Raw genomic sequence first — 24793 nt, forward strand, 5'->3', positions numbered from 1 at the left:
ACCTTCTTTAAGACCAACAATTTTAATATTATTATGTCTACTAAAATTTTCCAACACGTCCACTTTCTCCAAGAGTCGATTTCTTTCTGTGTTCCAGACAAGCACATCATTTTCTGTTTTTTCCACTCTATCGTTAATATGCTCCATTGTTCTTTCCATCTTCTGAAGTTTCTTATCCATTTTATCCTGCCTTTTCATAGCTTTATCATAGCACATCTTCATCTCTCTAAGCTCTGTTCTTAATTTTCTTAGTTCAGCCGTTAGTTGCAATAAAGCCTCTCTTATGTGTCCGTCGTCTCCTTTACTTCCAGTCTCTTCCAGTTCTTCATCCTCTTCTTCATCTGTATTCTCTGCGGAATCCAATTCTGACTCTGAGTCACTTTCAGTTGCAGTGGCCGTCGGTCCTTGTAGTTTAAATTGTGTCCATTTGCGCATGCGTACTTCTTTGCGCATGCGCATTTCCGGCATCTTCTTCCGGGAGACCGCTACTGCCGCCATTGCTCCCTGTTCTTCTACGCCAGAGATAAAATGCGTCTCCTCCGAAGGAGATCCAACCTGAATCCGAGGCTCCATCGCTGCAGTAGGCCCTTTTCTCTTCCCATCTCGCGGCGACTTCACAACAACAGACTTCTTCTGTTGCGGTTTACGAGGCATATCGTACAGTAGTCTTACTAAGTTTATAAGTAGTTTTTGGAAAGTATTAACTTTACTTTGTTTAAACGGCACTTTGCTGATTTTTTTATGGGAGAGCTGGATTTACACGTCTCAATCCCACGTCATCACGTGACGCCCCCCCAAAAACAGTTCTTAAAACGATAAAGTCAAATATAGTTCTTAAAACGATAACTTTGAAAGTCCAACAGATTTACACGTTCAATTGGGAGAGACTTCTCTGGAGAAGGATTTCTTCACAGACGCAACTTTCCTGCTGGTTCTGTCTGCAGGATTCACAATGCCAAAAATAAACAGTTTAAAGCAACTGACCTTCAATTCTTTTAGAGAGAGAGCAAACCTTTGCATAAACTCCTTGCTATTTTTGGCAAGAGTTATCCTCGATGCAGGTCGCTACTCCGCCAACAAAGACTCAATAAGGTCGACCTTTGTTAAACTGCCGAATGATGTCGACTCCTCTCGATCCTTCAATCCTGTACTTCGATAAAATCTTCACTCTCCCTTCTACTGTTGGAATTGAGTAAATCAACACATCCAGCACAAATTTCCAGTCCATTAATATTGTATCTTGCAACAGAACGCACATTCCGTTTTAAAAATGAAACTGCGTCACAAAAACAAACACGCAACAGAAACGGAGACACAGCACGTTCTACCTGGAAATAGTCATAGTCATACTTTATTGATCCCAGGGGGAGATTGGCTTTCGTTACAGTTGCACCATAAATAATAAATAGTAATAGAAATAGTAATAGAGCCTTAAATAGTTAAATAGTAATATGTAAATTATACCAGTAATTTATGAAATAAGTCCAGGACCAGCCTATTGGCTCAGGGTGTCTGACCCTCCAAGGGAGGAGTTGTAAAGTTTGATGGCCACAGGCAGGAATGACTTCCTATGACGCTCTGTGTTGCATCTCGGTGGAATGAGTCTCTGGCTGAATGTACTCCTGTGCCCAACCAGTACATTATGTAGTGGATGGGAGACATTGTCCAAGATGGCATGCAACTTAGACAGCATCCTCTTTTCAGACACCACCGTCAGAGAGTCCAGTTCCATCCCCACAACATCACTGGCCTTACGAATGAGTTTGTTGATTCTGTTGGTGTCTGCGACCCTCAGCCTGCTGCCCCAGCACACAACAGCAAACATGATCGCACTGACCACCACAGACTCGTAGAACATCCTCAGCATCGTCCGGCAGATGTTAAAGGACCTCAGTCTCCTCAGGAAATAGGGACGGCTCTGACTCTTCTTGTAGACAGCCTCAGTGTTCTTTGACCAGTCCAGTTTATTGTCAATGCGTATTCCCAGGTATTTGTAATCCTCCATCATGTCCACACTGACCCCCTGGATGGAAACAGGGGTCACTGGTACCTTAGCTCTCCTCAGGTCTACCACCAGCTCCTTAGTCTTTTTCACATTAAGCTGCAGATAATTCTGCTCACACCATGTGACACAGTTTCCTACCGTAGCCCTGTACTCAGCCTCATCTCTCTTGCTGATGCATCCAACTATGGCAGAGTCATCCGAAAACTTCTGAAGATGACAAGACTCTGTGCAGTAGTTGATGTCCGAGGTGTAAATGGCGAAGAGAAAGGGAGACAAGACAGTCCCCTGTGGAGCCCCAGTGCTGCTGATCACTCTGTCGTACACACAGTGTTGCAAGCACACATACTGTGGTCTGCCAGTCAAGAATCCATGACACCAGGAAATCTACAAATTATAAACCAGCTGTGTCACCTGGGTCGACCCTTATATAGCCATGGTGCACATGTCATCACGTGACCTCACATTGGTGGGAAAATCACATCAGGTGACCTCCAAAAGACCATTACATCACTCTCAGAAAAAAAACCAGATCTCCTTGAGCATGTAACACTTTGACCCCAGCATCTGCAGAGTATTTTGTGTTTACACACTTAGTCCAGCAGTCGTGGAGCATACGGATCCCTTCTTTGTAGGATTCGGCACCTTGGACCTCCAGAAAGTGGTCCACAGCAGGGGTAATTCATAAGTTCGTGGCCTAAGGTAGAAGGAGATGAGTTATTAACTTCAAACTTTCTGCATAATCACTCAAAGAGTTGAACTGCATGTGCACGTAAAGAGAGCTGTATAACTCATCTCCTTCTACCTTAGACCACGAACTTATCAATCACCCCTGCTGTGGACCACCTGGAGGTCCAATACTCTCTCCTTACATGCACGTGCAGTTCAACTCTTTGAGTGATAATGCAGTAAGTTTGAAGTTAATAACTCATCTCCTTCCACCTTAGGCCACGAACTTATCAATTACCTCTGCTGTGGACCACTTCTACAAAGAAGGGATCCGTATGCTCCACGACCGCTGGGCTGAGTGTGTACATGTAGGAGGGGACTGTGTTGAAAAATAAGTGTGTTAGGTTTTCTAAAATTGACGCCTTCTACCTTAGGCCATGTAACTCTTGAATGTCTGGTGTACTGCAGACATCTTCCACTGTGAAGGCTGATGCAAAACACGCATTCGGTTCCTCTGCCATCTCTGCATCTCTCATTACAATATCTCGTCACTTTGTATTGGTCCTATATCTACCCTCGACTCTCTTTTACCCTTTATATACTTTAAATAGCTTTTAGTATCTTCTTTGATATTAGTCGCCAGCTTCCTTTCATAATTCATATTTTCTTTCCAAATGACCTTCTGCAAGTTTATCAAAGCCTCCTAATACTCTTATCTTCCCACGAGCTCTGGCGTCCTTGTATGCCCTCTTTCGCTGAAGCGTTTGCCCTTCCTCCTTGAAGCCATTCATCTGCACAAAGCACCTTGTGGATCAGGAGCAGCATCCTCAGTCACCTTTCCTCCTGTCTCCTCCCACGGACTAGTCCTATCTCTTTGCATATTTACATTGAAGCTAACAGCATTGTGGTCACTGGATACCAAGTGTTCCTGTACACAAACTTCTGTCCCCTGCCCTGTCTCGTTCCCTTATAACTGATCCAGTATCGACTCCCTGTTGTTGGGACTTCTACGTAGTCGTGAAGAATACATTCGGCAACTCTATCCCATCTGGTCATTTTACAGTGTGGGATTCCCAGTCAATATGTGCAAAGTTAAAATCAACTATAACAACATTGTGTTTCTTGGTGCAGTCTGTGATCTCTTTACAGATTTGTTCCTCTAAGTCCTTAAGACTGTTGGGTGTTCTGTAATATTGAATTGACTTTATTTCTTACATCCTTCACATACATGAGTAAAAGTCTTTTCGTTATGTCTCTATCTAAATGTGCAATGTGCAACCATAGTAATTTATAATAAATAGAACAGTCAATATAACATAGAAATACACTCAAATCAGCGTGAGTTAATCAGTCTGATGGCCTGGTGGAAGAAGCTGTCCCGGAGCCTGTTGGTCCTGGCTTTTATGCTGCGGTACCACTTCCCGGATGGTAGCAGCTGGAATAGATTGTGGTTGGGATGGCTCGGGTCTCCAATGATCCTGCGGGCCCTTTTTACACACCTGTCTTTGTAAATGTCCTGAATCAGTGTGCAAACTTAAAGCACACGGTATTGGGGGTAAGGTATTGGTGTGGGTGGAGAATTGGTTAGCAGACAGGAAGCAAAGAGTGGGAATAAACGGGACCTTTTCAGAATGGCAGGCGGTGACTAGTGGGGTACCGCAAGGCTCAGTGCTGGGACCCCAGTTGTTTACAATATATATTAATGACCTGGAAGAGGGAATTAAATGCAGCATCTCCAAGTTTGCGGATGACACGAAGCTGGGTGGCAGTGTTAGCAGTGAGGAGGATGCTAAGAGGATGCAGGGTGACTTGGATAGGTTGGGTGAGTGGGCAAACTCATGGCAGATGCAATTTAATGTGGATAAATGTGAAGTTATCCACTTTGGTGGCAAAAATAGGAAAACAGATTATTATCTGAATGGTGGCCGATTAGGAAAAGGGGAGGTGCAACGAGACCTGGGTGTCATTATACACCAGTCATTGAAAGTGGGCATGCAGGTACAGCAGGCGGTGAAAAAGGCGAACGGTATGCTGGCATTTATAGCGAGAGGATTCGAGTACAGGAGCAGGGAGGTACTACTGCAGTTGTACAAGGCCTTGGTGAGACCACACCTGGAGTATTGTGTGCAGTTTTGGTCCCCTAATCTGAGGAAAGACATCTTTGCCATAGAGGGAGTACAAAGAAGGTTCACCAGATTGATTCCTGGGATGGCAGGTCTTTCATATGAAGAAAGACTGGATGAACTGGGCTTGTACTCGTTGGAATTTAGAAGATTGAGGGGGGATCTGATTGAAACGTATAAGATCCTAAAGGGATTGGACAGGCTAGATGCAGGAAGATTGTTCCCGATGTTGGGGAGGTCTAGAACGAGGGGTCACAGTTTGAGGATAGAGGGGAAGCCTTTTAGGACCGAGGTTAGGAAAAACTTCTTCACACAGAGAGTGGTGAATCTGTGGAATTCTCTGCCACAGCAAACTGTTGAGGCCAGTTCATTAGCTATGTTTAAAAGGAAGTTAGATATGGCCCTTGTGGCTACAGGGGTCAGGGGGTATGGAGGGAAGGCTGGGTTCTGAGTTGGATGATCAGCCATGATCATAATAAATGGCGGTGCAGGCTCGAAGGGCCGAATGGCCTACTCCTGCACCTATTTTCTATGTTTCTATGTTTCTATGTTTCTATGAGAAGTTTACAACTACAGATGCGCACCACTCTCTGCAGAGTCCTGCGATTAAGGGAGGTACAGTTCCCATACCAGGCAGTGATGCAGCCAGTCAGGATGCTCTCAACTGTGCCCCTGTAGAAAGTCTTAGGATTTGGGAGCCCTTACTAAACTTCCTCAACTGTCTGAGGTGAAAGAGGTGCTGTTGTGCCTTTTTCACCACACAGCTGGTGTGTACAGACCACGTGAGGTCCTCAGTGATGTGGATGCTGAGGAGCTTGAAGCTGTTTACCCTTTCGACCTCAGATCCATTGATGTCAATAGGGGTTAGCCCATCTCCATTCCTCCTGTAATCCACAACCAGCTCCTTCGTTTTTGTGACATTGAGGGAGAGGTTGTTTTCTTGACACCACTGTGTCAGAGAGATGACTTCTTCCCTGGAGGCCACCTCGATACTGTTTGAGATAAGGCTAATCAATGTAGTGTCGTCAGCTGTGGGTGGTGACACAGTCATGGGTATACAGGGAGTAAAGGAGGAGACTCAGTACACAGCTCTGAGGGGCTCCTGTATTGAGAGTCAGAGGGTTGGAGGTGAGGGAGCCCACTCTTACAACCTGCTGGCAATCTGACAGGAAGTCCGGTATCCAGCTGCACAAGGCAGGGTTAAGGCCAAGGTCTCTGAGCTTCTTGTCCAGCCTGGATGGAACTATGGTGTTGAACGCTAAATTCTAGTCCAAGAACAGCATTCTCACATAAGCATCCTTCTCCAGATGTGTAAGGATGGTACGTAGAGCAATGGCTATTGCGTCATCTGTCGATCGGTTGTGTCAGGTGAATTGTAGGGGGTCCAGTTTGGGTGGTAGCAAACTGCAGATGTAATCCTTGACCAGCCTCTCAAAGCATTTGCTTATTTTTGGGGTGAGTGCGACAGGACGCCAATCCTTCAGGGATGTTACCTTGGTCTTTTTTGATACAGGGACAATAGTGGATAATTCGAAGCAGGAAGGCACTCTACACTGGGAGAGGGAGAGATTAAAATTATCAGTAAACACACCTGCTTGTCTTACCCTTGTCCTATTAATGTGGTCATACCTTTCTTATTTCTCATTTCCACCCATAACATGTCACTAGTTGAGTTCTCCAGTCGTGATGCAGCACTGTGATGACATTTTCCCTGACTAGTAACACCACCCCTCCTCCTTTAAACCCTCCTGCTTTGTCATGTCTGAACCAACAGAACTCCAGACTATTGAGCTGCCAGTCCTGCCCCACCTGAAACCAAGTCTCACTAATGGCTACAGCACCATGATTCCAGGTGTTGTTTCATGCCATGACCTCATCTGCCTTTCCTAAGATACTACTTGAATTGAAATATATGCAGCTCAGGACATTAGTCGTACTATGCTCAACCTTTTGATTCCTGACTTTGAGGTCTTACCAACATCTGCCTCCACAGTCTCTCCACCAACTGTTCTGGCATTCTGGTTCCTATCCTAGTTTAAACCCCACCGTGCAGCATTAGCAAACCTTCCCACTAGAATATTAGTCCCCCTTCAGTTCAGGTGCAAACCGTCCATTTTGTGTAGGTCACACCTCCACTGGAAGAAAGCCCAATGATCCAAAAATCTTATGCTCTCCTCTCCCCCACCCCCCCCCCGACACCAGCTGCTTAGTCACATATTGTATAATTTCCTAGTTCTGGCCTCACAGTCCTGGAGGCCTTGCCCTTTAACTTCACACCTAACTCCCTATGTAGAACTCGTCACTTGTCCTGCCCTTGTCATTGGTACCTACATGGGCCATGGCCTCTGGCCGTTCTCCCTCCCACTTAAGAATGCTGAGGACTTGATCTGAAATATCCCAGACCCTGGCCCTTGGGAGGCAACAAACCATCCAGGAATCTTGTTTGCGCCCACAGAACCTCTTGTCCATTGTCCTAACCAATGAATTCTCAGCACTCCTCTTCTCCCCCTCTTCCCTTCTGAGTCATGGTCAGACTCAGTGCCAGAGACCCGACCACTGTGACTTTGACACTGTCAACCCAAACTCCCCCGCCACCCCCCCCCATGCAGACTGATACATGCAGGAATAAGTACAGTCTGACTAAAGTTTTATGAAGCTGCAGCAGGACTCTTTACTCTTATGTTCCACATGCCTCCCAATGTAAGGTAAGCATGCCGTGTATTATCCATGTGTAGCCACTTCCAGTCAGCTTTGTGGTGGAGGGTGGAGAGCCAGCAAAGGGGTGATTGGGTGTGGGACCAGGGAGGACAGATCTGAACCCTGGTGTTCGCAGCAGCTTGTAACTTCAGTGGTTGATGGGTCAACTGTTTGGGTTTTTGTTCCTGTCAGATTTTTCTTCAACGTGGAATCTTCTGGAGCACTGCGGCCAGAAACCATCGTGTTGTCTGCCCTGTCCGGTCTGAAGAAGAAGCTGAGTGACCTGCAGACCATGCTGAGCCATGAGATCCAGAGTGATGTACTTACCATCAATTAGCTAACCTAGGGCAGTCCCCACAACCCCGCCGCAAGCAGCAACAACCAGACTCTTTCCCCCCACTACTTTGTTCATTTTCAAACATCAATAAAACTGAACTTTTCTTACTGCTGCTGTTCTCAAGTGACTTTGGGATCTCCTGATGGCAAGCAGACAGAGTTGGAGCTCTGGGACACGGCTGGAGGGATTGTACCAGAAGAAATCTATAGTTGATGGTGCAGGGATGAACCTCACAACCCACAGACCATTCACACTCACACACAAAAATGCTGCAGGAACTCAGCAAGTCAGGCAGCATTTATGGAGGGAAATGAACAGGTGATGTTTTAGGCTGAGATCCTTCAGGACTGGAAAGTCGAGGGCAGAATTAAAGTTTGCGGGTTCGGGGTGGGTCGTGTGTGTCGAGGAGTATGAGGTGGTAGGTGAATCTAGCTGAGGGGGAAAAGGGGAATAATGTGAAGCTGGGAGGTGAAGGTACGGAATGCAAAGGGCCGAGGACAAAGTAATATTCTAGAATACAAGAGCAGGGATGTGATGCTGAGTATAAGGTACTAGTGAGGCCTCACCTTGAATATTGTGAACAATTTTGGGGTCCTCATGAAAGAATTTGTGCTTGATTTGGAGAGGGTTCAGAGAAGGTTCACAAAGATGATACTGGAAATGAAAGGGTTATCATGCGAGGAATGTTTGATAGCTCTGGGTCTGTACTCTCTGGAATTTAAAAGAATGAGGGGTATCTCAGGGAAATCTTTTGAATGTGGAAAGGATGTTTCCCGTGGTGGGGAAGTCTAAGACGAGAGCACAGCCTCAGGATAGAGGGCATCCATTTAAAACAGATGCAGAGAACTTTCTTTAGCCAGAGGGTGATGAATTTGTGGAATTTGTTACCACAGGCAGCTGTGGAGGCCAGGTCTCTGGGTGTATTTAAGACAGAGATTGAAAGGTCCTTGATTGGACACGGCATTGAAGTTTATGGGCAGAGGGCCAGGGAGTGGAGCTGAGGAGGGAAAGAAGGATCAGCTATGATTGAACGGTGGAGCTGACTCGATGGGCCAAATGGCCTAATTCTGCTCCAGTGTCTTATGGTCTAATGCGATAGATGAGGACATTAGATCATGGAATGAAGAGAAGGTGGGGAGGTAGAAGGAGGAAGACAGAGGAGATGAGCAGATCGTGACGGCAGTGGAGGGAAAAAGAAGGTAAATGGGCCACAGAGATTAAGGAAAATTGAGAGAGGAGGTAAACAAAGGACAATGGTTAGCACATTAGGGAAATTGATGTTGATGCCATCATGTCGAGTACTAAAACAAAATATCTGTTGCTCATCTAATGTACATCTGCCTTCAATGTGGCAGTGGAGGAGGCCATGGACATATAAATCAGTGTGGGAATAGGACATACAATTAGAATGGTTGGCCCTGGGAGATTCAGGATTCTGAATCAGTTTTAATATCAATGGCAAATATGAAATTTGTTGAAATGTGGTAGCAGTACATTGTAATACGTAATGAAGGAAATGATAAATTACAATAAGTATATATTTTTAATAAGTGCAAAACAGAGAAAATAATAGTGAGGTAGTATTCATGGGTTTACAGTATTGTCCTCAGAAATCTGATGGCTGTCCTGAAATGTTGAGGCTTCTGTACCTCCTCTTTGACGGTAGCATGAGAACATTGCATCTGCTAGGTGACGTGAGTGGTTAATGATAAAAGCTGGCCTTATGAGGCATTACCCTTTTGAAAGTATCCTCGATTCTGAGGAAACTAGTTACCATGATGAATCTGGCTGAGTTTACAGATCTCTGCAGCTTTTTCCACTCTTGTGTGGTGGCTCCTCTGTACCAGACAGTGTTACAACCAGTTAACATGTTACAGATGTAGAAATTTAGGAGAATCTTTGGTGACATACCAAGTCTTCCCACATTACTAAAATACTGTATATTCTGGTTAACTGGGGTGCATCAAGACCAGTACATTTTGGCCCAATTAAGTGCCTGCTCCAATTTCCTGTAAATAGTTGAAAATGACAAACTACCATTTAACTGAATAACAAATTATGTATTTAAATAAAATTCAGGGCAAATTAGAATGTTACCAATGCTACTACAGTACTGTAAAGCTATTAGTTACTAATAGTTTTTGATGGAGGAAATCATCTGATGTACACTATCACGTACTTTTAATTGATTGTAAAATTAACACAAAATTAGCACAGCCACCTAGTGCAGATAATGGACTGCCTTCATACAACCTTTCAATGACTGCATTCTCAAAATCTTCATTTTCATTGAACATTCAAGATGATTGTCATATTCTTTGTAGTTCCTACTTTTGAAGTAGTGAAATCATTTCATTTTCATCCCTGACCATTTCTGACATCTCCAACCATCAATGCTTGAAACTGCAGTGAACAGAACGGTTCTGAATTGTCTTTCTGCTCATTTCTCACCCATTATCAGTGTTAGAGTGAGTTTTTTGGTAGATAATTCATTTACATTTAAATTACTTTGGCCACCAGACTTCTATTTGACAAAGTACTGTGCATTGAGTTCACAACAATGCATTTCCTAAAAACTGTAAATATCGGGATACTAACCAGACGCTGCGGATGGAAGTGTGAAGTTTACAGGTAGTTTCGAGGACAGTATTATCTATACTTCATAGATATGAATTGTCTTCTATGTTAGCACGTAAAATGCCAAATAAATGTATTGTGGATTTAACTTGCATTCCTAAAGGCTGTGGATACCAACCCAAACATGGCGTCGGAAGGAAAGGGTGAAGTCAGAAGGTGTGATGTTTTGTATGTAGCTTCAAAAGGAAGCATTGTCTATAACTTCAAGTAGTGATTGCCTTTTGTGTTTAGCATATAAATATAGAGCCCACATTGGGCTAGCAGACCTTTCTACCGAAAGCGTCTCTGTCCGTATGATGCCTGCAGTACCTTGTGTCGAATGAAGAAGCTGCTTTGTGCAAAACTACAGCTGTAGAGACTCTGTCTCTCCTGTAATTTCATCCACACCACAAAATATGGTGTCAGGAGTGGGATGCTTCGTGACCCGTCATGTGGCCAGTGTTCCTAGCCGTTTAAGTTGGTGAGTATTTTTCTAAAATAACACTCACACTTGGATCTGTTTGGTCGGTGGTGCACGGGACACGAGGTATCACGAACGTGGAGAGCTGAACTGGTAGATATAAAAGTAGTGTGTGCGTGTGCACGTGTGTTTATGTAAGTGAGGAATCTTTGCATGTTAACTTGGACCACCAGTTGCGAAAGGTGCTAACCGACGGTACAGTTCGAGAGTAGGGGCGTGTATACTCGTTTGGGGAGCTGCATTTTAGTGTATGTGTTTGTAAGTGTGATGCAAAGGAATACAGCAAGCATCATGAGTTCAGGTACTCAAAAGTGGTAAATTGTGGAATACATACTCAGTGGTTTTAAGTATGTACTGTTTCACCTCTACCCATCTTTGATATTTCGCATAGTGTGGGGATATCTCAGGAAGAGATTTTACCCAGATAGATCTGCCAGAATGGCACCTATTGAGGTCAGGCAACGTCACGTTGAGAACCCTGATGATCTGAGCCAGCCCTATTCATAAGCCCTTCACCTCTGGGGAAAAACAGAGCATCTTGTCTGAGCTGCCGTCACTTAAAGTCACTTGTGGGAATTCAGAATTCTGGCGCAAGCTCGAGGAAATGCTTGTAATTCACCAGATGCACCCTAAAGATATACACGTGTTAGTGAAAGCGAAGTGCCCGAGGAATATGTGGGACCGGATGGCCCAGGGGATGTGGGATGGTACATGGACAACTACCGGGAGCGCCAGTAATGAAGAAAGATATCACTCTTTTAAAGGGGAAGTGAGGCAGTGACTAGGAGGAGGCGAGAGTAGCTGGGGAACGATAACGGCAGTGATTCAAAAAGCTGACAAGACAGCCATGGATTATGCAGAACGTAAATAGCGAGTGTACAAGGAGTATTCAGGGTTGGATAATCCAGGGAGGGATGACCAAGTCTTCCTAAAAATGCTGAAGGAAGGCCTGAGGTCAGCCCACCAGGAAGTTTTAGATTTAGGCATAACGGTGGGGTCCACCTACTCTGCGATAGTTTTGTGGGCCAGTGAGATAGACCAAAGAAAAGGCAAGAGAAATTGTAAAGTGGGTATAGTGGATGCAGCTGCTGTGATGTCCTGGAGAGTTTGTTTTGTTTGCCGACAGCCAGGGCACCTAGCAAAGGACTACCATACCAGGTATAAGACAGTGAAGGAGCTGATATGCTACAGCTGTGGCCTATCGGGACATCGCTGGAGACAGTGTCCAAAAGGGAGGGGGAAAACCCAGGTGAAGGTCATGGCAGACACCCAGTCACTCACCCCATCAGGAAACGGTCTGACTGTCGATCAGATCAAAGAGCTAGTTCTCTTAGGGCAGAAAAAGATGTGGCAGCGGGCTGCCCTGCCAGCACTGGTGACCCGCGGATGTACACAATGGCATTGTTAGGGGGACGGCAATGCAAAATGTTAGTGGACACGGGCATCGGTATCGACAACAGACTTACCCTTACCAACAACCGGACAGGCCAGTTATATCGGGTGTAGGAGGGAAAACAGTAAAAGCAGAAAGAAGCGAGAAGCAAATACTAGAAATCAGGGGAGTGCAGCTTCCAGTGTATTTCTGGGTATGTCCAAATACTGAGGGCACGATCCTTGGAATAGACATCCTATGGGAAGCAGGAGCTGTTATAGATTCAGGAAAGGGAGGAATAATATGGACGAGTCAGAGGCAGCAAATGCATACAACCAACAGAATACATGGCCTACCTAGCATAGTCGCAGCTGCCCTGATCATCAGAGACTGCAGCCTGGATGGGGTCTATGTCAGCAGTTCCCAGCAGTGTGGGCTACACACAAGCAAGATTGTGGTCGAGTAAAGATAAACCCAGTTAAAACAGAGAGGGTCTGTATAAACCCCCTAAGCAGGACCCTATACAAACTGACACACTGACCGTTGTTCAGGGTATCGCGAAGGAACAAAAACACCAGGAGATACTCAGAGAGACTGCGGCCACTCCAGAACATAAAGTTTTCCCAGTTCCTCCGAGGGCAGACATTACTGCGAATAAGATAGCAGAGGAACAAGAGGCAATTGAAACTGCAACTGTGCAGGAGGAAATGACAGAAGCCAGCTTAGTAAAATAATATGAAGAGGTAGAGGCAGAAGAGAAGGAAAAATGGAGGACAAAAAGAGCAAAGGAGGGACCAGATGGGTGCTGGACACATGAGGAGGAAAGAGTCGCGGTGGCCCCACCCTGTATTAGACAGATACTACTAAAGTTTTATCATGGAGCGATGCATCAGGGAAGGCAGAACATGATCACAACCCTCTGGCAGGACTGGTGGTGGCCAGGGATGGGCGGGGATGTTGAGAAATTCTGCCGCCGTTGTATCATTTGTGCCCAGCATAACCCTGGTAAGGGCAGAAAGCTACAACTGGCAAATCAGCCACGGCCGAGGGGATCCTGGGAAAACATCCAGATGGACTTCACAGGGCCCCTGCCAAAAAGCTACTGTCTAGTAATTATGGATCACTTCACCCGGTGGGTAGAGGCTTTCCCAACAAGGGACTGCACCGCCCTGCGTGGATCCTAGTTCAGGAAATCCTCCGAAGGTGGGGAACCCCAGTCCAGGTGGATTCAGATCAGGGAGCACATTTCACGGGGAAAGTGATGAAGGAAATGTGCCGACTGCTAGGGATTCGACAACGGTTCCACGTACCCTACCACCCCCAGAGTTCAGGGATGGTAGAAAGGATGAACCGAACAATCAAGAATGCGTTAGCCAAAGCTACAGCTGAGACAGGAAAGACATGGGTGGATGTATTACCAGGAATCCTGATGAGATTGCATGCAACTCCAAACCGCACGTTGGATCTCAGCCCCTACGAATTATTGATGGGGCGAGCAATGCAACTCCTTTATGGGGTAATTATGGGTTGCGGAGACCCTGGGGATAGAATGACACAATGTGTGAAACACCTTTGTAACCAACTTAAAGTGTTGAAGGACCGAGCAAAGCAACAGCAGCAAGTTGCTGATCAGAGAGAGCCAGAGGGAAAGGGGATAGTCTTTCCACAGCCCGGCGACCAAGTCATGGTGAGGGTGCTGCTGGAAAGGCCAGGGTTTGCCCCCAGGGGGGTAGGACCACAGACAGTACTCCTAACCAATGATACGTGTGTCTGTGTACAGACTCGGCGAGGCAGCCAGTGGAAACAACTCACCCTCTTGTTGCTCCCACAGACAGAGTGAGGAACCAAGTGTACCCAGTAACCATGTAATTACAGAGATCCTAAGAGAGGAACACCAGCCGACCATGCCAGACCTGACCACAGCTGATGAAAACATAACTAGAGAAAACGCAAAGGCAGAAGACACTGAGAACGTGTTGGGAAACCATGAATAGCCTGCTAAAGTGTGATGATGATGGTACTCTGTAAAGAAGGCTGGTTGCTGAAGGTGGATGATTAATTTTATAGCATAGTACTGTATAGAAAATTATTGGGAAATAGACAGGAAGGGAGTTTTGAGTTAAAGCAGAGATGGTAAGTTCCACCACTTTGACAGCATTTCAGACTGCACACGGCATCTGAAAGCAGTCACCCCCAGTCTGAGGAGCTGGGCCCTTTTCAGCAGTTGAGCCAGTGATCGACCGGACAATTCGGAAGGGGGTGCCACCGGGGAGAGGTCCTTGCAGATGTTTACATAGAGGCCACCCCAACCCCTTCCTGTACATAGATGAGAGAGCCTGTGGGTGCTCCTGGAAGGAGAGTTTCAGCAACCAGAGGATGAAGGGCTGAAGACAAAGGAATGTGATTAAGCTGCAGTCAGCCGGCAGGAAAAGAGCCGACAGGCACACAAAAGGAGCCGCATTTCCTAAAGACTTTGAACAGCCTCTCTGCTTAACATTGGTAGGTAGCCATTAGGGAATGCTAGGATAGATATTGAGGTACATAAAATTGGGGGGGGGTGGAATTTCAAGACAGGGCTTTTTTGCTGCCCTATTTGAGCAGAACTTCCTAGGTTGGCCTTTCCTGGTACAAATTTAATTTTTGTCCAGGAGGGCCAAGAGGAGGGACTGTTAGAGTGAGTTTTTGGGTAGATGATTCATTTACAATTAAATAACTTTGGCCGCCAGCCTTCTGTTTGAAAAAGTACTGTGGATTGAGTTCACAACAATGCATTTCCTAAAAGCTGTAAATATTGGGATACTAGCCAGAGGCTGCGGATGGAAGTGTGAAGTTTACAGGTAGTTTCGAAGACAGTATTATCTATACTTCATAGATATGAATTGTCTTCTATGTTAGCACGTAAAATGCCAAATAAATGTATTGCGGATTTAACCTGTGAACACAAATATACGCAATTGATGCTATATAGAAACTTCTATCTAAGTACGATGTAATGTCTAACAGCCAGAAAATTGCACGTGACTGGCTAGAAACTGTTCATCAACAATCTCCTGACCCAATTAAGTAGCATGGTGTCCCAAAAGAGGGGAATCAGATTATTTTCTTGATTAGTTTTTGTTCTTTAAGAGTTGTCCAAGATAAGCAGCTGCCCCAATTAACTGATGGCGGAAATAATAGCAGTCCTCTGTGTAGCTGCTGTCACGCCTTCTTCATATTTTCATCAATATGTTGGGCCCAGAATAGATTCTTAGAGATATTGACACCTAGGAACTTGAAAGTGCTCACGCTTTCCACTGCTGATCCCTCAGTGAGGAATTGACTTTCCCTTGATTTCCCCTTCCTGAAGTTCACAATCAAATCCTTGGTCTTTGTGACATTGAGTGCAAAGTTGTTGCAACACTCTACCAGCGGATCGATCTCACTTCTGTACTCCTTGTCACCATCTGAAATTCTGTCAACTGCGGCAAATTTATAGATGTCATTTCAGCTGTGCGTCTTGTGTGTAGAGAAAGTAGGGCAGTGTGCTAAACACACATCCCTGAGGTTATTTTATAATTGTTGGATATAGTCTGGGGATAGGGTTAGGGTTAACCCCAGACTGTATTCCTAACCCTAACATTTGGGAATTCAATGGCTTCCGCTCAAGATGGTGCCAAGCTGTGATGTCCTTTGAGGTCATGTTTCCGATTGACTTGTTTTTAAGTTTGTAAGCATGGTTTTGAGAGCAGCATGGGAATTTAGGAGACAGGTTATGGTTTAGGGACAGGGATAAGGGGAATTAGAGGTCAGAGGCAGTAAATGAAGAGTCCAAGGGCAGGATCCAAAGTCAAGGTCAGAACACTCCACCCTAGAAGCCAGTGGATGGATATCAGTTTAGCAGGCACCGAGAATGAAAGCCATCGAGGTTGGGGAGCCCCATCGATGAAGGCTGGTGACACTCCCTCTCCCAGTTTGACAAGTCTTTATATCAGCGCTCCATGTGGCAGGAGACTCAAGGTCTGTTGACCCACCAGGTTGGCAAGTTCTGGGCTTGGAGGTCCATGTGAGTCAGGGTTTTGAGGCCCAGAGACTGGTGAGTCCTGCGGTCAATTCAGAAGGTTGAGGACTAAAGTCAGCATGTTCAGAATTCGAATGCCTAATTCCTATTTGTATGCTTGGAAATGGATATTGGAGGCCTAGAGGTGGCCTGTCCTGTCTGTGTGTGTGAGTGGGTGAATGGGTGAGAGTGAGGAAATGGGCTTGTTTTGTTGCTTGGGGCTCTGCTGAGCTTTATGGGCATGCTATGTATGTGTCAGAATGTGTGGCGATATCTGTAGGTTGCCACCAGCTCATCCTTTGGTGTGTTGATTGCTAACACAAGCAATACATTTTACTGTATGTTTCTATTTACATGTGATAAATGCATGAATATGAATTTGCCTTGGGGTTAATGTATGAAATTTTGTGAAGTTTTGGCATTTCATTTCAATGGTTTTCTGTGTTCATCAGCAGTACATGTCATTGCATAGTTGGTTATCTCATTAACCAGGACCAGGACCAGGTATCTGTAATTCCTACCATGGGTTGACTGAGCTACTTCATGCTTCTGCTACAATAAACAGAGAGGGCTTGCATACTGCAGGGACGAGTGGGAGTTTCTGGCCATGAAACACTGCAATGGAAGCAAACATTGGAATTCTCTGCAATGAGGGTGCAGTTCCTAGTGTTTCAAAGAAATAGTTGAGATAGGATGAAGAAGATAGAGGACGAAGTGGAGGTCTGCCATTAGGAGGAAGCGAGGAGGTGCTTGGCTGATCCATTCTGTGGTAGTTATGTTGGTTTTGTTTGAACTTCTCCGAAGTGAATGATCCGATGCAGAGGAACGTGGCACATCTCCGAGCCACAGGGAGCCTGTCCTGTGACCACCACAGGACGCTATCAACTGCAGGTTTACACAGAAAAAAAACCTACAGAAGCAGGAGGCCACTCAACTTCTCAAGCTTCCCTTGCCATGTACTATGATCATGGCTGATCTCTGCTGACCTCAGCTCCTTTTTCTGTATCCGTTCCCCAGCCTTTTGCTTGAGCCCAAAATATACCGACAGTGTATATGGCAGAGGAGACCACGGATATTAAAACTGACAATAAGAGAAAAAGATTATGCCTACCAGCAATGTTTCATGAAGAGAGAAACAGAGCGCTTGGAATGGAAATGGGAGGATAGAATGGGCAGAGGGAGGGGTTTTAGTGTCAAAGGGAGTGTTATGGGGTGGTGTCAAAGTCAGTTTATTGTCACATGCTCAGGTGCTATGGAAAACACTTGCAGCAGCATCATAGACACAGAACATCAGATAAGCTTCACCAGGGTTATGGTTGGAGTGACAGTAGATGGGATGGGGTTACAGTTGGGTGATTGATGGTGATTAATGAGATTGAAGGTAAGGGGTTGGGGGTCACATTTTTGGGGTTCATGAGGACTGGGGTCGAGGTTGTGGGTACATTGTGAGTGTTATGACTGGAGGTGGGGGAAGCAGGTTGTGATTGGGTTGACATGCTGGGGAGTAGGCTTTACATCGCATTACTGTGGGAGAATTTACCACTGCAGTGAGTGACCAGGAACTGCTCTTTCACTGCAGTTACTGAAGAGGAAAAGGTTTAACATCTGAGCATTCAAGAGGATGTTGCCAGGACTGCAGGGTTTGAGGAGGTGGGATAACCTAGGGACACCAATTTGCAGGTCAGTATGGAACAGAGAGAATTAAAATGGCTATACAGCAGGAGCTCCAGTCAGCCATTGTAGACAGAGCAATGGTGCTGGGCAAGATGCCATCCAGTTTGCGTTTGGTCGCGTGGATGTAAACCATAGAACCATAGAACCATAGAAACTACAGCACAGAAACAGGCCTTTTGGCCCTTCTTGGCTGTGCCGAACCATTTTCTGCCTAGTCCCAGTGACCCGCACACGGACCATATCCCTCCATACACCTCCCATCCATGTATCTGTCCAATTTATTCTTAAATGTTAAAAAAGAACCCGCATTTACCACCTCGTCTGGCAGCTCATTCCATACTCCCACCACTCTCTGTGTGAAGAAGCCCCCCCCCCAATGTTCCCTTTAAACTTTCCCCCCCCCTCACCCTTAACCCATGTCCTCTGGTTTTTTTCTCCCCTTGCCTCAGTGGAAAAAGCCTGCTTGCATTCACTCTATCTATACCCATCATAATTTTATATACCTCTATCAAATCTCCCCTCATTCTTCTACGCTCCAGGGAATAAAGTCCTAACCTATTCAACCTTTCTCTGTAACTGAGTTTCTCAAGTCCCGGCAACATCCTTGTAAACCTTCTCTGCACTCTTTCAACCTTATTTATATCCTTCCTGTAATTTGGTGACCAAAACTGAACACAATACTCCAGATTCGGCCTCACCAATGCCTTATACAACCTCATCATAACATTCCAGCTCTTATACTCAATACTTCAATTAATAAAGGCCAATGTACCAAAAGCTCTCTTTACGACCCTATCTACCTGTGATGCCACTTTTAGGGAATTTTGTATCTGTATTCCCAGATCCCTCTGTTCCACTGCACTCCTCAGTGCCTTACCATTAACCCTGTATGTTCTACATTGGTTTGTCCTTCCAACATGCAATACCTCACACTTGTCAGTATTAAACTCCATCTACCATTTTTCAGCCCATTTTTCCAGCTGGTCCAAGTCCCTCTGCAGGCTCTGAAAACCTTCCTCACTGTCTACTACACCTCCAATCTTTGTATCATCAGCAAACTTGCTGATCCAGTTTACCACATTATCATCCAGATCATTGATATAGATGACAAATAACAATGGACCCAGCACTGATCCCTGTGGCACACCACTAGTCACAGGCCTCCACTCAGAGAAGCAATTCTCTACCACCACTCTCTGGCTTCTTCCATCGAGCCAATGTCTAATCCAATTTACCACCTCTCCATGTATACCTAGTGACTGAATTTTCCTAACTAACCTCCCATGCGGGACCTTGTCAAAGGCCTTACTGAAGTCCATGTAGACAATATCCACTGCCTTCCCTTCATCCACTTTCCTGGTAGCCTCCTCGAAAAACTCCAACAGATTGGTCAAACATGACCTACCACGCACAAAGCCATGTTGACTCTCCCTAATAAGCCCTAAAGGAGAATGCGATGCAATAAATGTGGCTGGAGCATTGCATGCTAATTGCTGCCTCTTCTGGAAGGGTTGACTAGGGCCCTCCATGGCGGCAAGGGAGAGTGTACAGGGTGAGGTGTTACAACTCTTTCATTTACACGATTGAAGTGCTTTGGTTGGGGAGAGGGGAGAGGGGAGAGGGGAGGGGGAAATGCGTGGGTTACTCTGACGAGGGAGTTGTGAAGAGAGCGAAACCTGCGGAATTCAGAAAGGGATGGGAGGGGAAGATATAGTTGTGGTGGGATCCCACTGTAGCCGGATGAAGTTGCACAGAATGATGTCCTTGGTGCTCAGGCTGGTGGGGTGATAGGGGAGGACAAGGGAGACTTTATCCCCGATCTGTCTGAGAGGGGGCTGGAACAGAGCAGCTATCGGCGAAGTACTTGTGGGAAAGAAATCCCATTTTATGAAAAAAGAGTTTATCTTGGGCATCCTGGAGTGGAGAGTCTCCTCTCAAGAAGAGATGGAGGAACTGAAAAAAGAATAGGCTCACCTTGAGACATTGAAGGCTGTGAGGTGACTCCTTTCTACATCCATTCTGATTTTATAAGTATCTGTATGGTGAATGTGCTCTGTGCGGTGAAGTCCAAAACTAGACGTTAGAAGTTTAAGGTGAGAGGGCAAAGAATTAAGGGCAACTGAGGGGTGACTTCTTTCCACACACAAGCTGGCGGGTATATGGAGTGAACCGCTGGAGGAAGTGGTGGAGGAGCATATAATCAGGACACTGAAAAAAAACATTTGGACATATTCATAGATAGGAAGGACTGAGAGAAATATGGATCAAACACAAGCAAATTGAACAAGAATGGGCAGACATGAGCCAGTTAAAATAAAATATTGAACGGCATAGACCAGTGGTCAGTCTCTTGCTGTAGAAGGTTAACATGTGCAGGTGTGACAGAAGCATCAACGACTACGGTGAGAAATCTGGTTTATTTTTGCACAATATCGATAAGCTGCGGACATGGAACTCATACAGGGGACAGTGTAGACACTGATTGTGCTCATACTTCTAATGACGACAGGGGTTGAGATGCAGGGCGGCTGCTTCAGATAGAGGAGGCACATGACAGTTACCGCACAACTCTCCTGTCTCCAGCCGTCTTATGCCTCGGCCTAGATGTGGGAAATGCCCTATGTCGCTGAGGTATCTATTGGCTGTGCTGGCTGCTGGGGCAGTAGCTGAGCTGGGAGATCATTCCTGGGAGGGATGGCGACATGGGGGCTGTCATCAGTCCTCCTATCCGTACCCAGGTGCAGTGACCCCGAGTCCCACTCGGAGGGACTCAGGAGGAGCGGGTCGACATTGCAGATGGAGCTGCCCGACCTGCTGAGTTCCTCCAGCGTGTGGTAAGTGTTGCATTGAAGATGGAGGGTGGTCATCAGATCCTCCCCTCCGGAATGTGACTCCTTGTCTCCGGGCTGCAGTGCAGATGGTCGTTGCCCCAGGGTCCCTGTTCTGCGGTCAGAGTAGATTCAGTTCCGGGTCCGTGGTCAGTATCAGGGAGTTACGGGTCAGGCCCAACATTAGGGAATCGGGCTTAGGGTCGATTGAGGTCAGGCAAAGGAAATGGGATCAGGGTCAGCGGTCCTGAGTGAGGCGGTGAATAAATGCGCTTCATCCTTTGGCTGCCGACCCTCCTGCAGGATGGACTGGCCCGAGTGGGGCATGTGTGGGGGAGCGTCGCAGGACAGGAGAGAGGATTTCTGTCCACCACCGAGCCCAGCCGCCGGTACACTATCCACACCGGCCTTGAGTACCGGCAGATGAAACATCTGGACCAGCGGTGGTTCGCCGAGTCAGCTGCGGAATGCTCCGAGGTGAGACCCGTGCCCTCCACGCCACAGGACCCCACTCATTCCCGTCCTCTGGTTCCAGCTCCTTCTCATTGCTTCGGATCAGTTTCTGGGCCCGGGATCGACTGTGGGTCCGAGTCCACGATGCCTTCCCCGGGGCCAGATGCCTGCTCCTCGACTCCTGCTTCCGGTTGCAGTCCGTCAGCTGTCCCGTTGCAGAGAAGTCTCTTGCCCCAAGGAGTCGGTGTCCATTCCCGGCGACTCTTTGCACCACTGAGCTGGGGAGGGAACAGATATTCATCGGACCTTGTCCGCAGAGAGACACCAGACCCTGGTCCCGGAGCGAAACACGGAGCCCCAGACCAGGAAGAACAAGCTGAGTTATGGTCCCTGGAGCCCCACATGCCTCCACTCCGCCCTCACCTCGCGCCCCTTACCCCGCCGCCCCCAAGATTCCACTGCCCAATGGTTCCAGTGGCGGAGAGGGAGGGGTGTTGAAGTAAAGGGTGGTGAAATGGTACCCGTTGGCAGAGGATGCGGGTCCCCACTGAGTCATCAACACCAACCACATTAACGAGTCACCAAACGTAATCATCACTGAAGTAGGAGGCAATGAAAGCATCCGAGGTGAGGGTTTGAATGTTTCCTGCGTGCTCCAAACCTACCCCTCCTCCCACCCCCCAACAACACCACCACCCAGGGGATACAGCCCAAAATGGAGCTCTCCCTCCACGTGCACAGAGTGAGGTCATCGCAGGACCCGCACCCCGATTGTCGGCACTCCTCTGTTGGGTGTCCCACCCAAACTTGTCCTGTTAAATCCAGGCTTGAGTTTGAAAAACGCACACCCTTTACCACTACCCTCCAGATCTTCCATTTCTCTGCTACATCCCTCCCCAGCTCCTGTCTCAGGACTGTCTCTCTGTCCTGAAGGTGAACCAGAGAGGGTTTCACCAGCTGTCTATAGACTGATAGACAGACAGGCAGACAAATAGTTCATCAGACAAACTGGTACATAGACATAGATTGATAGATAGCTAGGTAGGTAGATAGATTGAGAGAGAGAGACTCAGAGATAGATAGACAGACGGTCAAATAGATTGTCAGACAAACATAGATAGACATAGATAAATAAACAGTCAAGTTGATAGACAGACAGATTGGCAGAGAGTCAGATGGATAGAGAGATGAACAGACAGACAGACAGATAGACATGTAGATACATAGAGAGATAGATGGAGAGACAGATATATAGTTAGACTGATGGGGAGAGAGATAGATAAATAGACAGATGGACAAATGGACGAACAGATTGACAGACGGGTAGGCAGACAGACATAGATAGACAGATGGATAGGTAGATAGATTGACAGACATACAAATTGACAGACAGGTAGATAGAAATACATATAGTTAAATAGACAAATAGGCAGTTAGACAAATACATAGACATATAGAAAGCTAGATAGGTCGGCAGTCAGATAGATAGACACAGACAAACGGACAGATAGATGGATAATGGATAGACAGACAGCCAGTTAGATAGACAGAGTGATAGATAGATAGATTGATATATAGCCAGACACACAGATGGAGAGATATGCAAATACACAGATAGATAAATGGATAGCTATCTAGACAAATGTATAGACAGAGAGAGAGACAAATAGGCTGACAGATACATAGACAGACAGACGGACAGTTAGACAAACAGACCTATAGATCGCCAGACGGATAGACTGAGGCAGATAGAGAAACAGGTAGACCGACAGATAGATAGTTCGACATACAGATAGATAGGCAAGCAGAGAAATACATCGATAGATAGACAGGCAGGCAAATAGATTGACTGAAAAATGAGTAATAGGCATAGATAGATAGACAGATACACAGATTGACAGAAAGATAGACAAATAGATGTATAGACAGATAAGACAGACATATAGATAGGCAGTTAGATAGTCAAACAGACAGCTAGATTGATAGATGGCTAGACAGAGACACATAGATAGAAAGATAGATAGACAGACAGACTGATAGTTAGACAGACAGATAGACAGAGAGATAGCAGACAAATAAACAAACAGATAGATAGACAGCCAGGTATATAGATAGACGGACAAATAGTTTGTCAGACAAACAGGTAGGTAGACAGGTAGTTAGGTAGGTAGATAGATAGATAGTTAGATAGATAGATAGACAGACATATAAACAGACAGAAACACAGACAGATGAATAGACAGAGAGATGCACCAACAGATATACAGATATACAGTCAGACAGATAGCTATCCAGCCATATAGACAGACAGATAGAAAGGCAGATAATAGACAGACAGACAGGTGGATAGATAGATAGAGAGATAGAAAGACAGATAAACAGACCGATTTACAAACAGACATACAGATCAACAGGCAGCTAGATATATGTACTGATAGATAGATAGATAGACCAATAGACAGACAGGTAGACATACAGTTAAATAGATAGACTGATAAATAGATAGTGAATCGACAGACTGATAGATACACTGATAGATAGACAGCAGATAGACATATGGATAGACATACAGATTGTATGATTGATAGATATAGCTGGATAAATAGATAGATAGACAAAGAGACAGACAGATGGACAACTAGATAGACAGATGGATAGACAAACAGAGCAATAGATAGTCAGATAGGCAGATAGATAGACCGGCCAACAGATAGAGAGATAAAGAGACCGACTGGTAGATGGGCAGATAGATAGACAGAACGACAGAAAGCTGGACAGATAGACAGACAGACAGATAGATAGACAGAGGGTTAACTAAATAGACAGATCGAGAGATAGAGAGACAGGCATATAGATTGACAGACAGACAGATAGATAAACAGATGTATATACATATAGATAGACATATAGATAGATTGATAGCAGACAAATAAACAGACAGATAGATAGGTACCGAGATAGATAGTCAGACAGACAGATACACAGACAAATGGACAAACACATTGACGAACAGGTACATAGACAAACATAGATATACTGATAGACAGTCAAATAGATGAATAAACATATAGTCAAACACATAGATAGACAGACAGACAGATCAATAGATCGGTAGTCAGGCAGATAGATAGATAGACATACAGACAGACAAACAAACAGACTGATAGATCGACAAATGGATAAACAGGGGGGCAGTTTGGTAGACATAGTGATGGATACACAGATGGATAGACAGACAGAGAAACAGATAGATAGACATATATAGACAATCAGAGAGATATATAGACAGACAGCTAGATAGTTAGAGAGACAGGCAGATAGGCATACTGTTTGCTTGATAAGTAGATAGAGATATGGATAGATTTGCAGACTGATAGCCAGTTAGATGGACAGATAGATTGATAGACAGCCAGGCAGATAGACGGACAGACAGACAGACGAATAAGCAGATTGATAGAACATAGAACAGTACAGGCCCTTCGGCCCACAATGTTGTGCCGACCCT

At 45.7% G+C, this 24793-nt stretch overlaps 2 protein-coding genes across 5 annotated transcripts in view; one reads left to right on the forward strand and one right to left on the reverse strand.

Moving 5' to 3' along the window:
• polr2c (RNA polymerase II subunit C) overlaps positions 1-7935 on the forward strand; it is a 46676-nt gene extending 38741 nt beyond the window's left edge. For both annotated transcript variants that reach the window (XM_063066581.1, XM_063066582.1), the window contains one exon: positions 7684-7935. In XM_063066581.1, the coding sequence (XP_062922651.1) occupies positions 7684-7828 (145 nt within the window). In that variant the 3' untranslated portion in view covers positions 7829-7935. The remainder of the gene's footprint in view (positions 1-7683) is intronic.
• Positions 7936-20411: 12476 nt separating this feature from the next.
• LOC134356422 (docking protein 4-like) overlaps positions 20412-24793 on the reverse strand; it is a 189790-nt gene continuing 185408 nt past the window's right edge. For all 3 annotated transcript variants that reach the window (XM_063067361.1, XM_063067360.1, XM_063067362.1), the window contains one exon: positions 20412-21566. In XM_063067361.1, coding sequence (XP_062923431.1) covers positions 21378-21566 — 189 coding nt within the window. In that variant the 3' untranslated portion in view covers positions 20412-21377. The remainder of the gene's footprint in view (positions 21567-24793) is intronic.

The sequence above is a fragment of the Mobula hypostoma genome, chromosome 14 (assembly GCF_963921235.1).
Source record: "Mobula hypostoma chromosome 14, sMobHyp1.1, whole genome shotgun sequence".
Classification (NCBI taxonomy): Eukaryota; Metazoa; Chordata; class Chondrichthyes; order Myliobatiformes; family Myliobatidae; genus Mobula; species Mobula hypostoma.